General features: G+C 38.5%; 1 protein-coding gene across 14 annotated transcripts in view; it reads left to right on the forward strand.

Annotated features, from left to right (window-relative positions):
• NEDD4L (NEDD4 like E3 ubiquitin protein ligase) overlaps nt 1–16,760 on the forward strand; it is an 826,963-nt gene that overhangs the window by 750,153 nt on the left and 60,050 nt on the right. For all 14 annotated transcript variants that reach the window (XM_053701158.1, XM_053701159.1, XM_053701160.1 and 11 more), the window contains 3 exons: nt 2,336–2,401; nt 9,167–9,396; nt 14,762–14,883. In XM_053701158.1, the coding sequence (XP_053557133.1) occupies nt 2,336–2,401; nt 9,167–9,396; nt 14,762–14,883 (418 nt within the window). The remainder of the gene's footprint in view (nt 1–2,335; nt 2,402–9,166; nt 9,397–14,761; nt 14,884–16,760) is intronic.

The raw sequence follows: 16,760 nt of genomic DNA on the forward strand, positions 1-16,760 counted from the left end.
AACTTTATTTAAAAATGACAGTATAGGAAAAGGGGCATGCGGCTTAGAAGCCTGTATCTCAAGCATCTAAGCAGCTACAGACCCCCAAGACCCACTGTTGGAAAAGTAATCAACTAACCTTTCCAACAGTGTAAGTCTTGGGGATCTGAAAAAAAAAAAAAGAGTTAAAAAAAAAACTAAAAAATAAAATAAAAATTAAAACAGCTTAGCACCCAGGTGGGAAAGTGCTTAGCACTAAAAGGGTTAAAGCTCTCATTTAAATATGCTATTTACTTTTAATTCTCCTCTGCTGGCAGTACCATTAAATAGATTTATCGACCTCCCAACATTTATTTCTTTCACCCGGGACCCAGGAGGTTGAGGGGTGCCTATTGCCTTGGGTGACCATATTGCCGCTTTAAAAAGGGGCACATATGAAAAATACATGTCAGAGCTGTTTAAAGAAATGTTTTGTATAAGAACCCTGGCATATGTATTTTTCATATGAGTCCCTTCTTAAAGCGGCAATATGGTCAGCCTACTATTGCCGTTTTGTGGGTAGGGCTGTGTCAGGAGGGGCCAGGATTGCTGGTAGATAGTGGACAGGATCATGGGTGTTTCTGGGCAGTTAGTAGAAGTGTTTAGGCAGTTCATGTCTAGATCAGGGGTGCTCCTCTGGAGTATAAAGGTTAAGCACCCCTGGTCTAGGTGATAAGTGGGCAGGGCAACGGTAAATCCTTCAAATCAGGAGATATGGTTCTTAGAGGAACAGAGCTCTGAATTAAAGGTATAATAAAGTCCAAATTATACTTTCATGATTCAGATAGGGCATGCAATTTTAAACAGCTTTCTAATTTACTTTTATCATCAAATTTGCTTTGTCCTCTTGGTATTCTTAGTTGAAAGGTTAACCTAGGTAGGGTCATATGCTAATTTCTAAGTCCTTGAAGGCCGCCTCTTATCTGAATGCATTTGACAGTTTTTCACAGCTAGATGGCGTTAGTTCATGTGTTTCATATAAATAACATTGTGCTCATGCACTAATTGCCTGAAATGGAAGTCTGTCAAAAGATCTGAGATAAGGAGGCAGTCTGCAGAAGCTTAGATACAAGGTAATTACAGAGGTAAAAAGTATATTTCTATAACAGTGTTGGTTATGCAGAACTGGGGAATGGTAAATAAAGGGATTATTTATCTTTTTAGACAATAACATTGTTGGTGTTAGGACTGTCCCTCTCAAATTGTGATAGTTGGAAGTTTTGGCTTTATGTTTTAACTACGGATCTGTGTTTTTACCATGACTACTTTTAAGATGAACGTAAACAACTTTAAAAGAAATATATATTTTATATCTGGATTTGAACAATTTGCAAGAATCATAAATGTATAGAAGATCAAATCATAATCATTTTTTTTATTCTTTTATATATGTTGAATGTATTATTGTTATAGTAAAGAGTTTGACATTATCCTAAACTGACATAATCTGCAAACGTTATCTTCATCAATATCACTAGAGGAGCTTATCAGAATCTTTATAATTTGACTCATGCTGTAATTTGATGGGTTGAGAACCTCTTCATAGACCAGAAACATATAGAAAAAATACCCATACAACTTACTAGGGCTGTTTATTAACTCCTCTATAGTTGCAAGTAGATGAATTAAATGAACAGTAAACATCTTGAGATTTTTATATAAAATGTTTAGTTATGTAAAATGAAACAACTTTGCAATATGCTTTCATTATTTATTTTAACGCCATTTTCATGTAATTTACCTCTAAAAATGGTGTATTTTCTAATTCTCAAAACATTAAATGTACCTGCAGAGTTCTCAAGGCTAACTCTGTTACATATATGCCCCTAATTGGCTTTAATAACAACTGCAAAACATTGTATTTTATACTAACAATATGACTGTGATTAGCCTTGTTTCTGCAGTTGCAGGCATGTATTGGCTCGTCAAAATAAATTTGGTGGGTGGAGTGTGTCCACTGAAAAACAAATAAACAACACAACAGAATTGTATTGTAATTAATTACAAGGTGTTAACTGTCCCTTTAACAACTAGACACCATTAGGATGGTACGGAACCTCCTAACCAATATGGTGTCCTGCAGCTTCCCCCTTTTACGTAATCAAGAAACAGCGTAGGCAGACCCCCATGATCCAATACCGGTCTTGAAATCACGTGATTGCCTCGACAATCGTGTGATTTCATTTTTACAGCAAGTGGTTAAACACTTTGATGCCGGTACAAAGGGGTTAAGAAAACAATTTGTGTTAAAAAAATAAATAATAAATATTATTATATATTATTGACTAAAATAACATATTTTTGCTTTTTGTTTTAGGCTGTTCCTTACTCAAGAGAATTCAAACAGAAATATGACTACTTCAGGAAGAAGTTGAAAAAACCTGTAAGTAATAACGTTAACTAAATACTTATCTGCCCCTTACTCAATAAATATATAAATATGGCCACAATGTTTAACAAGAGTGTACTGTAACTTTCCTCTCCTTTAATATGTTCCCAATGATCTATTTATCTGCTAGAATGTATTAAATGGTTTACAAGCATTTCCTTTACCTTTATTTTGACATTGACATAGATTAGTTTGCCTATTGTATACCCACCTATACTGAAAAATTCAGTAACTTAAATATTGGTTGGTGGGGGGGCAGAGAGATAATAAAATGTTCCTTGTTCTCTCTATGTATTGGTGTATAAGTAAACAATGAGAAATAAGATAAAGATTACATTGAGTAAATAAGACTGATAATCTACAGTAATTAGGTCTGCTCTCCATACGGTTTTAGTCTATTTAATTGGGTTGTGGTTTCAGCTAGCAGAAACTGCTATTTCCATCTTAATGGGAGGAGAGTCCACTTCTTCATTCATTACTTGTGGGAATTAAAAACCTGGCCACCAGGAGGAGGCAAAGACCCCCAGCCAAACTCTTAAATACCTCCCCCTCTCCCCTCATCCCCCAGTCATTCTTTGCCTTTCGTCACAGGAGGTTGACAGAGAAGTGTCTAAAGATTGGAGTAGTCTCTTATGGAGGGTAGTACTCTTCGAAATGGGACTGGGTTTTTAAGTATTCCTCTCAGCCTCTTAGTGAGAGCATGGGTGAAAGTTGCAGGGAGAGTCTTTCTGCGAAACCATCCCGACTCATAATTAACAGCTCCTTAAGCAATCAGCGTTGACAAGTTTTGTTGCCTGCTTTATACACTCAAGTCCATGTCAGGAGCAATGCTACTAACCTGTCGCACTTGAAAGGCCGTGTTCCTGTTCCTCGGCAAGATTGTTTCATTTATACACATATGATAACGCAAGAAGACAGGGTCACAGTGTGCCTCCTTTTATCTGTATAGAATCAAGGGTTAATATCCCTGGAATGGGACTATTGAACAGCGGGGGATTTATGCATAATATCTTTACTGTTTTTGATGCTACATCATATGTGAGATGAGGCTCTAGCAATGTGTGAACAGTCAGGTGAAGGGCGACATGGTCTCTTTTGGTGCGTTTTCTCTATAGTGCTGGGGCGGTCCTGCATAGCACTCCAAGTGACCGGGTGTGGCCTCTTCAACTTCCTCTTTTCCTGATCGGCAATTGCTGGAGACATAACGGTTTCCCTGTGTCCAGGTCATAGGAGGTGGTGCGTGCCACGGCCATTGGTGTATAAAGGTGCCATTTATTCTATCTAATCTGTATTAAAGCGCAAGCTATGGAGGACTGATATGTTAGAGGATACTCCCTCTTTAATTAAACCTAATATCTGTCTTTATTGTGAGGAGGTTCAGTTTGATCCGTCTGCTCAACTGTGTTCCACATGCTTTGATAAGATTGCAATATTTAAAAAGAATAAGATATTTAGTACTACTGAGCCGCCCACCTCTGAGGGTTCTCCATCCCGCGAGGTGCGTTCCCTAAATTCATCTACACATGTAGCCCCCAAGGCCCTACTGATCCTCCCTCGGGAGGGGCCTTGTGGCCGCCAGATTTCGCTGCCCAGTTGCAAGAAGCGTTATCTGCTGCCTTCCATGCCCTAGCCTTCTGTCCCAGGGGTAATCTACTCCGTTGGAGGTCTCTGAGAGATTATCCGATGATGATGCCTCCGACTTGTCGGAGGGCGCTCTCTCTAAAACAGAATCGGCGTCTTCTAAACTTCCGGCTATGGAGGAGCCTGATTTTAAGTTTAAGATGGAGCATTTGCACTTTTTACTAAAAGAAGTGCTTGCTACGTTGGAACTTCCGGAAGAACCTTCGATCTCTAAACTATATAGGGTTTATGAGGACAGGGTGGTGCCTCATACCTTCCCAGTTCCTGTGGAGATGGCTACTGTTATTAAGAATGAGTGGGAGAAAATTGGCTCATCCTTTTCTCCCTCTACCTCTTTTAATAAGCTGTTACCCATTCCGGACTCTCAGCTTGAGCTGTGGGGAGCCATTCCTTAGGTGGATGGAGCTCCACGCTCGGTAAGCGGACGACTATTCCCCTTGAGGATAGTTTGTCGTTCAAAGAGCCCATGGACAAAAAATTAGAATCCATGTTGAGAAAGATGTTCCAACTCATGGGGTTTGTTTTTCCACTCTGCAGCGGCGATTGCTGTGGTGGCTGGAGCGGCTACCTACTGGTGTGATGCACTGTCAGCTATGGTCGAGGTGGAGACTCCCCTCGAGGAGATAGAGGAAAAGATTAAGGCCTTAAGGGTCTCAAATTCTTTTTTATCTGTGATGCAAATATGCAAATTATTCGCCTGAAAGCTAAGACCCAGGTTTCTCTGTTCTAGCCCGTAGGGCTCTGTGGTTAAAGTCATGGTCTGCTGACATGACTTCCAAGTCTAGATTACTATCCCTCCCGTTTCAGAGGAAAGTTCTTTTTGTTTCAGGCCTGGACTCTATCATATCCATGGTCATGGGAGGCAAGGGTGCTTTCCTTCCGAAGGATAAGAATAAGCCTAAGGCCTCTACTTTTTGTCCCTTTCGCTCAGACATGTCTCAACGCCAGCAGCCTGCTGCGAAGACCGAGCAGTCCAAGGGATTTTGAAAGCCGGCTCAATCTTGTAACAAGTCTAAGCAAAGCAAGAAGCCTGCCAAGACAAAGTCGGCATGAAGAGGCGGCCCCTGATCTGTCTCTGGGTCGCATAGGGGGCAGACTATCTCTGTTCGCAGAGGCTTGGATGGAAGACATGCAGGATCCTTGGGTTCTGGAGGTTATCACCCAGGCTTACAGGATAGGGTTAAAGACTCATCTGCCCAGGGGCAGATTCCTCCTGTCAAATCTATCCTCAAGACCAGAGAAGAGACACCTTTCTAGAGTGCATGAGGGATCTCTCCTCTCTCTGAGTAATTGTTCCAGTACCTCTAGCAGAAAGGGGTCTAGGGTACTTTTCAAACCTTTACATGGTCCCAAAGAAGGAGGGCACGTTCCACCCGATTCTGGACCTAAAGTGCCTAAACAAGTTTCTGTCAGTTCCATCGTTCAAAATGGAGACGATCAGATCGATTCTGCCCGTAGTTCAAGAGGGGCAATTTATGACAACAATAGACTTGAAGGATGCTAATCTTCACGTGCCAATCCACAGGGACCACTTTAGGTTCCTAATATTCGCTTTTCTGGACCAACACTTCCAGTTTGTGGCCCTGCCGTTCGGTCTGGCGACTGCCCCAAGAGTCTTTACGAAGGTTCTGGGAGCACTGCTTGCGGTAGCAAGAGCCAGAGGTATTGTGGTAGCTCCTTATCTGGACGATATCCTGGTTCAGGCTCCGTCCTACAGACTCTTCTTCTCTTTCGATCCCACGGATGGAAGATAAACAAGGGGAAAGAGTTCTCTGGTTCCCAGCAACAGGGTGGAGTTCCTGGGCACGATTATAGATTCCATAGCTATGAAAATATTGTTGACAATCAGAGACGTTCCAAGATTGCGTCCAGCTGTCTTGCCCTTCAGACCTCCTCAAGGCCATCTGTGGCCAGGTGTATGGAGGTGATCAGACTCATGGTTTCCAGCATAGATTTAATTCTGTCGGGTTCCATCTAAGACCTCTGCAGTTTTGCATGTTGAAGCAATGGAACGACAATCACTCAGATCTTTCCCAACAGATCTCTGGACATTTGAGCGAGGGAAACCCTTTCTTGGTGGGTCTGTCCGGGGCAGCTGTCCCAGGGGACATCCTTCTTGAGACCATCCTGGGAGATTGTGACCACGGATGGAAGTGCACGGATCTATCAGGAAGTGCACAGGGCAGATGGACTCAAGAGGAGTCGACCCTACCGATAAATATCCTGGAACTACGAGCAATATTCAATGCTCTGAGGGCTTGGCCCCTCTTGGGGTCGTCCCGTTTCATCAGATTCCCGTCGGACAACATTACCTCGGTGGCGCACATAAACCATCAAGGGAGAACGGATTCTGGAATGGGCAGAGACCCACAACTGTTTACTCTCCACATCCACATCCCGGGTGTGGACAACTGGGAAGCGAATTTCCTCAGCAGACAATCGTTTCATCCGTGGGAATGGTCTCTCCATCCCGAGGTGTTTGCAGAGATCTGCATCAGATGGGGGATGCCAGAGATAGATCTCATGGCGTCCAGACTCAACTTCAAGCTACCCAGATACAGGTCGCGGTCCAGGGATCCCCAGGCAGAGCTGATAGATGCCTTGGCTGTGCCTTGGGTGTTCAACCTAGTTTACATCTTTCCACAATTGCCACTTCTCCCCTGAGTGGTGGCCCGCATCAAACAGGAACAATCCTTGACCATTCTGATTGTTCCATTGTGGCCATGGACTCTCCTCCCATTAAGATGGAAACATAAATTATGCTTATCTGATAATTTAATTTCCATCTGTGGGAGGAGAGTCCACTGCTCCCGCCCGTTTGCTCCAGTGGGCGGACCAAAATGTAATTTTATACTTCTGGCACCATTTATACCCTGATTTTTCTCCTACTGTTCCTTGTTCCCTTGGCAGAATGACTGGGGGATGAGGGTTGTGAGGGAGGTATTTAAGCCTTTGGCTGGGGTGTCTTTGCCTCCTGGTGGCCAGGTTCTTATTTCCCACAAGTAATGAATGAAGCAGTGGACTCTCCTCCCACAGATGGAAATGAAATTATCAGGTAAGCATAATTTATGTTTTCTTAAATAAAAATAAACGTAAAATAACATTTTCCCTATACATTTCAAACTCTGCAGCTGGTATAACAATTCCATATTAAGGGTAAAGCAATTTTACAGTACACTGTACCTTTAATATATAGCCTGTTTTATTTTTATTTATTATACGAATAAATTATCATACCATTCTTCATGTTGGGAATAAGTATGAGATCTGTTACATTCTGCAGTGATTCCATGTAACTCCAGTATTGCAATGCTTTATATTATATTACTGTTTAGTACATATACACCAGAATCTGTGATTAAAGGGATATCAAAGTCAAAACTAAACTTACACGAACCAGATATAACTTGCAATTTTAAGTGACTTTTCAGTTTACTACTGTCTCAAATTTACGCTTTTCTCTTGGTATCCTTTGTTGAAAAGCATGATCAGGTAGACTCAGGAGCAGCAAGGCACTGTTAGGAGCTTGCTGGTGATTGGTGGCTACACACCATTTACTTCTTTTTATTGGCTCACCCTGTGTGGTCAGCTCGTGCCCAGTAGTGCATTACTGCTCTGGAGCTGACTTTTAAGGTTTGCAGGAGTTAAAGAGACATGATACCCAAACGTTGAAGCAACTGAAAGTGCAGCAGCTTAGCTGCAAAAAGCTGACTAGAAAATATCACCTGAATATTTGTATGTAAAAAAGAAAGATATTTTGCCTCAAAATTTCCTGGGTAGCCACATCCCATTGTAAAGAGATTTTAAGCAGCCAATCAGAATGTTAGTCCCAGGACTTGCTAGGGAATGTGCATCTGGCATGTGCAGGCACAGTCACATTATTGCACTATGCAGTTGAAGGAAGTTTACTATGAAATCTTGTCGGATTTCAGTGTAATCACATGAGATCACAATATAGGAAAATGACATCAGCACTGATGAAGCTGATTGGCTATTGTGTTTTTATGCAACATACATTAGCTGAAGGATAACTGTTAACAAAGCACTTCCTTTTTCTGAGCTGAAGAAATGTTGAGGTAAAATATCTTCCTTTTTTTAGAAAGAGATTTTAGGTGATATTTCCTTGGCTGCTTTTTACAGTTATGCTGCATCTTTCAAGTGGTTTAGCATCTAGGTATTATGTCCTTTTAAACACACAGAGCATTATATTGTTGTCTGCATAGAACACAGAGCATTTTCTTTTTGCCTCTTTATGTCCCTTTGATTTTACAACTAATTTTTCCTGATTAGTTGAAAAGAATGGATCCTTATTTCATTGCTGGTTTATTGTAGGACAGTAATAAATGATAATGCTCTCTTTCATTGAAAAATAATTAGCATAATCATCCTGACATACTTTACCGCTACCGTTAGTAGCAGTAAAGACATTTTCTTAATTATGAAACAGATTAGATTCATGTCAGTTTTGTTTATGAGAGATACATAATCAGTACGTAAGGAAATAAAAACATGAGAAACTGTATTTATGCAGTTGTGTTATTATTTAAAGGAAAATAGATGCCACAATTAAATTTTTAGGATTCAAGTAGTTTATAAATAGGTAAAAAAAATCCCTTTCCATGAGGGCAAACTGAGGTAGGCTCAAAAACCTCTGCTTTAACAGTGTTTCTAGCTATACAGCTCCATTGTGTTGTTTACTATAGAGCTTTATCATAGAATGGCTGAAGTTATGCACTCTAAATCTTCCTTAGTAGGTTGCTTGTATAATGTTACTACACACATTGCTGCAGGCCAAGAAAAGTGCATGCTTATGAGCATACCTCAGTATGAAATGGGACCACGTTTTTAACAGAGAAGTTTTTTTCCTTCTAAATCATGAAAGTTTGATTTTGTCTTCCATATCTTATAGGAAAAATGTATGGGCAATAATTAGCATTATTATTATTTGTAACAGATTTTGCAGTGCTATACAGATGGTACAATCATTTTGCTAAAACAAGCAGGGAAAGCACACTGGGACAGAAAGATTACAGGGCATTGCCCCCTAGAAGTCTTATAATTGTTAATTAGTGAAAGTACAAATTGTTCCTTATCTCTAACACAGTCTTCCTCTTTAAGGCGGATATACCAAACAGATTTGAAATGAAACTTCACAGGAACAGCATTTTTGAAGAGTCGTACAGGAGGATAATGTCTGTTAAAAGGCCTGATGTCTTAAAAGCAAGACTCTGGATTGAATTTGAGTCAGAAAAAGGACTGGATTATGGTGGAGTGGCCAGAGAATGGTTCTTTCTTTTGTCTAAGGAGATGTTTAATCCATACTATGGACTTTTTGAATACTCTGCAACGTAAGAAGAGAGTTTTTCCTCACACTGCTAGAAGAAATATTTTGAAATATTAATGCAATTGGTACATTTGCAGATAGAGTACAAAGCTAAAGGTCTAGGCATTTAAAAACCGTTTTCAAATGATGTTCTTTGGTTTAAAAATACGTAGTTAGCCAAGTCATTGGGGTAGATTCTCTATTGCAACGATCTAAAATCACTTTCTGGTAGAATTGTGAGGTCCCTGTATGCAGGACTGCCGCATTGGTGGGTATGAGAAGGTACAATGTATATTCTGTATTAGTTTATGGTATCAGGAGATGTAATATATACTGTTATTGTTTATATAGGTAAAACTGAATGTTTGGATGGGCTGGGCCATACAGGGGAAGGGGAATAAGAGCGCTGGGATGTGCAACCTTGCCAATTTGGCTTGCCCAGGGCCCCACAAATGCTAAGGGTGTCCCTGCCGGTATGTGATGTATGTTTGGGTGAATGTTTTTGCACATCTAGGGCTACATGTACTAAGCAGCAAAAGCTTCTCCGGAGCCCTTGTGGGGCAGGTTCACACATGTGAGCCTGCTTTCCGCAGTGTAAGAAGCAGCGCTCATTAGACCACTGCTTCTTACACCCAATACCACCTCTGAGGTGGCGAGGGAAAATCACTAAGATCTTGTAGCGCGCTGTCTGTGGTCAATCCCTTCTCTCATGCGATTAGTCGCGCATTACATGCTCACTTGAGCGTGTAATTATACATATGGGCAGCGGATCCTGTTCGTTCGCTGCCCATATGTAGCGAAGGCGAGCGGACAGCTTCTCGAGTTGAGAAGTTTGTCTGCATGCTCCTTCGTACATGGGTGTTCATTATTAGAGTGTTCATTATCAATGAATGTTTATTATTTGCTAAATGTTTATACACACACACATACAGGGTTAGAAAAATATTGTTAAAGTTTACTAGTCAGGGGTTAAAAGCTACTAGCCCTGAGGACTATATATATATATATATATAATTTTAGTTCATTTATTTTATTTATTGTTTTGCAAACAAATGTTAACATTCCTGTTAACAAATGTAAGATTCAAATATCAAATGTAACATTCAAGTATTTAAATATTCATTTTCCAATGTGTATGTTCTTAGACATATAAGTACATTGGAAATAAATATTCGCACATTACCTTAGATATTCAAATCTTAGCATTTGTTCTTTAGAAAGAACATTCCTTCTGTCATACAGATTTCCAAATACAGGCTTTTTGCCCATCCTTAATTTAAAGCAGTAAATTGAGAAATGCAGTTTGGACAAATTATGACCTTTGTGAGATTCTGATTTCCATGAAGCCTAATTACTTTCCAACGGAAGCCAAGCAGTGTGTATGGACTTAAAGGAGCAGCCTCTATTTGTAGAAAATTCAGTACAGAGAGAAAACCTTTGATAGATGATTGCAGAATGCAGTGAGCTTGAAAGAATCTACCCTAGGCTGAATACGCAGTGCTCAGTCCAACTGAAACAGAAGTAAAATATTTTACTGAGTAACCTGTAAAAAAAAAAAAAATTCTTTAAAACCTAGAAAAGCAAATTAAAATATGTCCTCTCACAAACTGGCTATTTATCAATCTAGATAAATCAATGTAGTATTGTGATAAATTCAGATTATTCCTGGACTCCTATAGCCTATAACGGGAGAGTCTACCTGAAAATGTATTGTTTAAAGAAAAATAGATAATCCCTTTATTACCCATACCCATTTTGCATAACTATTACTATTATATTAACATATTTTATACCGCTATGTTTAATTGTATCTAAGTCCCTGCAAAGACAAACTGCCGTTATCTAAGTGCTTTTTATGAACTTGCATTTTAGACAATCAGTGGTGGTTCTTGTATAACCATTATAATTCTCCACAGGAGTGAGCACAATGTTATCTATAGGGCACACATGAACTAGCACTGTCTGGCTTTTGTACAAGATTTAAAAAGCACTGAGATAAGAGGTGGCCTGCAGGGGCTTAGAAACAGGAAAACTTAGAGGTTATAATGTATATTAATATAACAATGTTGGTTATGCAAAGCTGGAGAATAGATTGTACTGACATTATCTGTCTTATTAAACAATAAAAAAATCAAGTAGACTGTCCCTTTAATATTTATGAATATTAGATAAATAAATGAACATAAAAAATAATGCATGTAAGCAAGAGCAATTAAATGTTTAAAAAAGTTTGCTTTAAAAAATGATCAATTAAAAGTCCTGCAGGAAATGCATGTTTGCTGACTTGCTTGCTGAATTAGCTAATATGGAGAAGCCTGATAAGAAAAGAGACAGTAAACTCCTGGAGATTTGTATATACAATATTATTTTGCCCCTTTTCATGTAATTTAGCTCTGTAAATTAAGCAATATCTAGGGGTGTACTTAGACCAACCAGGGCCCCTTAAACCTACTGCCTGCCTCATCTCCTCCTGGGCCAGACCCCACACTACAGGGCCCCCAGATAAACAGACCTCCTATCCAGATACAGGGCCCCACTTAGTTAGATTAGTTACTGCGAGCGCAGGTGTCAGCACTGCTAGCCCCTGATCATCTGCTGCTGCCCCAGCTCACAACTACTCGCGTAGTTGTCCCATAGCAGAATTTGCCTGCCTGCTGCCGCCCGTGCCCTCACATCTACAACCGCTAGAGTAACTCAACTGGCATCACTGTGCTAGCTTATTTAACAAACTGTGAGCATTGGAAGCACACCACCTGGGCCCCGTTTAAGTGTCGGGCCCTTGGTCCAGATCCTATTGACCAATTGCTAAGTTAGCCCCTGGTAATATCATAATTCTCAGAACTTGAATTGCACCCTGCTGACTTATTAAAGATAACCTTGCTACATATTTGTGTAATTGGCTTTATCAGATAACAACGGCAAAACAATGATTTGTATACTAACTTTATGACTGGCTAGCCTTGTTATCTGCATACTAAAGCCCTAATTGGCTCTTTCAAATAAGGCAGGTGTTTATTGAAAAACAATTGCAGTAAAAAGTATGTTCATTTGTTTTTAAAAATGTTAAGACTTAGCTAATATCTTGTCCTATAGCAACACAACAGAAAAGTGCAAGGTGTTTACTGTCCCTTTAAGCACAATAATATCCCAGGAAATACTTTTTAAAAAATATGCTCTTTTTAGATGGAGTAAAGAAAATAGTCAACATGTTCTGTTTTATTTGCAAGTGATAAAACAGCAATACTTTTGTTTAAAATTCCATAATTTTCTCATCACAATGTTTTATGTTTTTTCTGTTCCCTTTAAATGTACATGATTTCCACGTTTCCCTGTGGTTTTATATCATTTTTATGTATTTAATGTACTACTCCTATTTCCATTAGATGTGGAGGAGAGGTCCATGAAGAGTAATTAAAGGGACATGAAACACACATTTTTCTTTTCATGATTAGAGGGACACTAAACCCAATTTTATTCTTTAATGATGAAGATAGAGCATGTGATTTTAAACAACTTTCTAATTTACTCCTATTATGAATTTTTCTTCGTTCTCTTGATATCTTTATTTAAAAAGCAGGAATGCAAGCTTAAGAGCCAAACCATTTTTGGTTCAGAACCTGGGTTATGCTTGCGTATTGGTTTGCTAAATGTAGCCACCAATAAGCAAGCGCTTTCCAGGGTTCTGAAATGGGCTGGCGCCTAAGCTTTAAATTCCTGCGTTTTAAATAAAGATAGCAAGAGAACGAAGAAAAATTGATAATAGGAGTAAATTGGAAAGTTGCTTAAAATAGCATGCTCTATCTGAATCATGAAAGAAAGAAAAAAATGGGTTTTGTGTCCCTTTAAGAAAGGGCATAACATTTTTAAAAAGTTTCCGATTTACTATTATCAAATTTGCTTTGTACTCATGTTATTCTTTGTTGAAGAGTTATCTAGATAATGTATAACATTATTAACATTTTGGTTTTTATGATCCTTTTAAAATAAGTAAGGATTAGTCTGTATTTAACTACTAAACCTTCCCGGTATCAATCTGAGTTCATGCTGGGAAACAAATTGATGCATATGTACATGCACGGCTTTAAATCAAGCTTGTGTACAGTGTGTATACGCTAAACAGTAGGCATGTACAGTTGTTCATTCATTTGTGAAACAAATGCCGAATATTGATGCGGGAAGCGCCAATCAGATATTTTCAGTGCCAGATTTTATTATTTGAAATCCAGATCTTTGTGAGTAGCAATTTCACACAAATAAATTTGGCACTGAAAATAGATAAATGATGCTGGACGCAACCATGTTTGGCATTTAATTCACAAATAAAAGAACAAGTGCACATGCCTACCAGACTGCTTCTTTCTATGTCCTAAGATTGAAACTTAACTTGTGTACTGTGATACAATCTGAGTTTGTATTCAGGAACTCAACATTTTTTATTTTTTACATCTACATTTTTTTATATCTAGAAGATTGCTTCACTTTTAGTTCCAAATCCAATTTTTTTTTATCTTTTTTTTTTTTCATGCAAAGATATTTTAACACATACAAATAGTGGTCTTTCATATGTTTGATATACATATTTTTAATATAGCGACAGTCAACACCAAAATTATTGTTTAAAAGATAAATAACGCATTTACTAACCATTCCCCAGCTTTGTACAACCAACATTGTTATATAAATGCATTTTATAAAATTTAAACCTCTAAGTTTCTGCCTGTTTCTAAGCCACTAGAGACAGCCTCTTATCACATGCTTTTTTATTAGCTTTTCACAACAAGAGACTGCTAGTTCATGTGGACCATATAGATGACATTGTGCTTTCTCCCATGGGTTGTGGATGACACAGCACTAATTGGCTAAAATGCAAGTCAATAGATAATAAATAGCTATGTGATCAGAGGGCTGTCTGCAGAGGCTTTAGATACAAGGTAATCACAGAGGTAAAAATTATATTAATATAATAGTGTTAACTGGGGAATGGGTAATAAAGAAATTATCTTTTTAAACAATAAACATTTTGGAGTTGACTGTCCGTTTTAAGTCCTTTTTGGCATTTATGTTATTGAGAATTACATTCTATGAAACGTGACACAAGCTATAATGTTTCTGGATATTCCTCTTTTAATCTTTAGCTTTTCTTTCAAAATGATGTCTGTTGCCTGCAACATGAGGTTTTAGATTTCTGTAATTTAGGTTATGTTTTTATAGTCTACTTACCATCATGTACCAGAGTATGATGACTGTTTGTCTTTTAATTTGTTCTGCTTATAAGTGCGTATTGTACCTGTACACAATAACATCAATTAGCGTACAACTTGATGTACAGTTACAAATCTAACATTCTGCCTTAAAATCTGTTAACTTTTAAACTTTTTTATTCCTAATAGGGACAACTACACGCTTCAAATCAATCCAAATTCAGGTCTTTGCAATGAAGACCACCTTTCTTACTTTACGTTCATTGGTCGAATTGCCGGTTTGGCAGTGTTCCATGGGAAATTATTAGATGGTAAGTAAATGGCTCAATGCTGTTTTGTGATCTCACAAGCGTGGGCTTGAAAAATAACAATATTCTTGTTTTGTTTTTTATTCTTATTGAGAGCATTGTTCTTGCACTTGGTGACATTCCAGCTGAGAGCTACTTTAGCTTGAATAAAAGAATAAAAATAATACTGTATAGTTTTTCTATCTGGATAATAATACTGGGGTTTTTATACTATTTCTAATCACTTCTTATTCATCACTTGACACCAAGTACTCTTGTAAAAAAAGTTCTATACTGTTCTCTCTGAAGGCAGTTTCAAAAGAAAGACATGTCTGTTGTTCTCATTATTAGCACGTCTGAGATACTGTCGAAAATAGTTATCTCAAAAATTCAGATAGTTTCTGCTCTGTTTTTATGTTGTACTCTTGGTCTGCTCATAACCAGTAGTTTTATAGTCTGTGCTTGAAGTTAGAATGTCCCAGAAGTATTTGGGAGCCTCTCCCTTCCATAAAAATGCCTCTTTCGATCCTATCTCTGGGGCCTTTCTCTCTGAGTGTTGCCTTTTATTGACATCTTTGAGGGACTGTTTCCTTTTCGGCAGCAGTCAAGCTGTGTGGGGAATGTTTAAAGGGACACTCAAGTCAAAATAAACTTATGATTTAGAAAGAGCATACAGTTTTAAGACACTTTCCCATTTACTTCCATTATCAAATTTTGCACAGTCTTTTTATATTTACACTTTCTGGGAAACAAGATCCTACTGGGCATGTGCCGTATACTAGTCTGTGATTGGCTGATGTTTGTCACATGATACAGGTGGCCAGAAAATGAGAGAAAAAAACTACTGCTTGTTTGAAATTGAGTAGGTGTTATTGCATCAACTTTGATTTTATTATGCACTTGTTAATTATCCTTTAAACTGTTTTTCTTGATTATCCTTGAATTGTACTATTTATCCCTTTCTGGATCCTGTACTCACTAAATAGTCACATTATGCATGTTGCACCTATATATTTTTAAAGGGACACTAAAGTCACAATTAAGCTTTCATGATTCAGATAGAGCACACCATTTTAAACAACTTTCCAATTCACTTCCATTATCTAAATATGCACAGTCTCTTTATATGCACACTTTCTGAGGCACCAGCTCCTACTGAGCATGTGCAAGAACTTACAGAATATAAGTATATGTATTTTGTGAGTGGCTGGTGGCTGTCACATGATGCAATGGGAAGGAAAATGTAACTAATATTAAAATTTGTCAGAAAAAAAAATATATTACTCCTATATTTTTACTATGCATATTTTGATTATTTAATTCTACTGTGTTCAAGGGACAAAATAGTATGATACTCAAATGTACTACTTTTTACCTCAAACTAACTTCATGTTTATAAACATATAGTCCACACTATGAAGGCAATGTACTGTACATACAAGTATGGCTGCTAATTCCTGGTCATGTCCAGTGCTCAGGAGTAATGGTGGATCTTAAAGCCAGAGTTTCTGTTCTTCCTACACCAGAGGCTTCCGGCCATCGGAAGCCTCTGCAGACGTCAGTAATGACGAATCAGGCTTCCTCCAATCACAGCTCCCCCCCCCAGGGGGAAACTTGGCCTGATGCAACGCTGTGATTGGAGGAAGCCAGATTCGTCATTTTGGACCCGCAAAGATGGCTTGCGACGGGCAGAGGAAGTGCTGTAGCGGCTGCCAGGATTAAAAGGTAAGTTTTCGCAGAAAACAGTGAAATGTCAATTTTGATGAATTAAAGTGCCCTTGTTTTTAATAGGTTTATTAAAAACCGGGCACTAATTCATCAAAATGGACCTTCACTTTAAATTGTGTATTTTATAGGGGTTTAAACAGAATAGGCTCTAGTTACAGTAGAGATAGTTTTCC

The sequence above is a fragment of the Bombina bombina genome, chromosome 2 (assembly GCF_027579735.1).
Source record: "Bombina bombina isolate aBomBom1 chromosome 2, aBomBom1.pri, whole genome shotgun sequence".
NCBI lineage: Eukaryota > Metazoa > Chordata > Amphibia > Anura > Bombinatoridae > Bombina > Bombina bombina.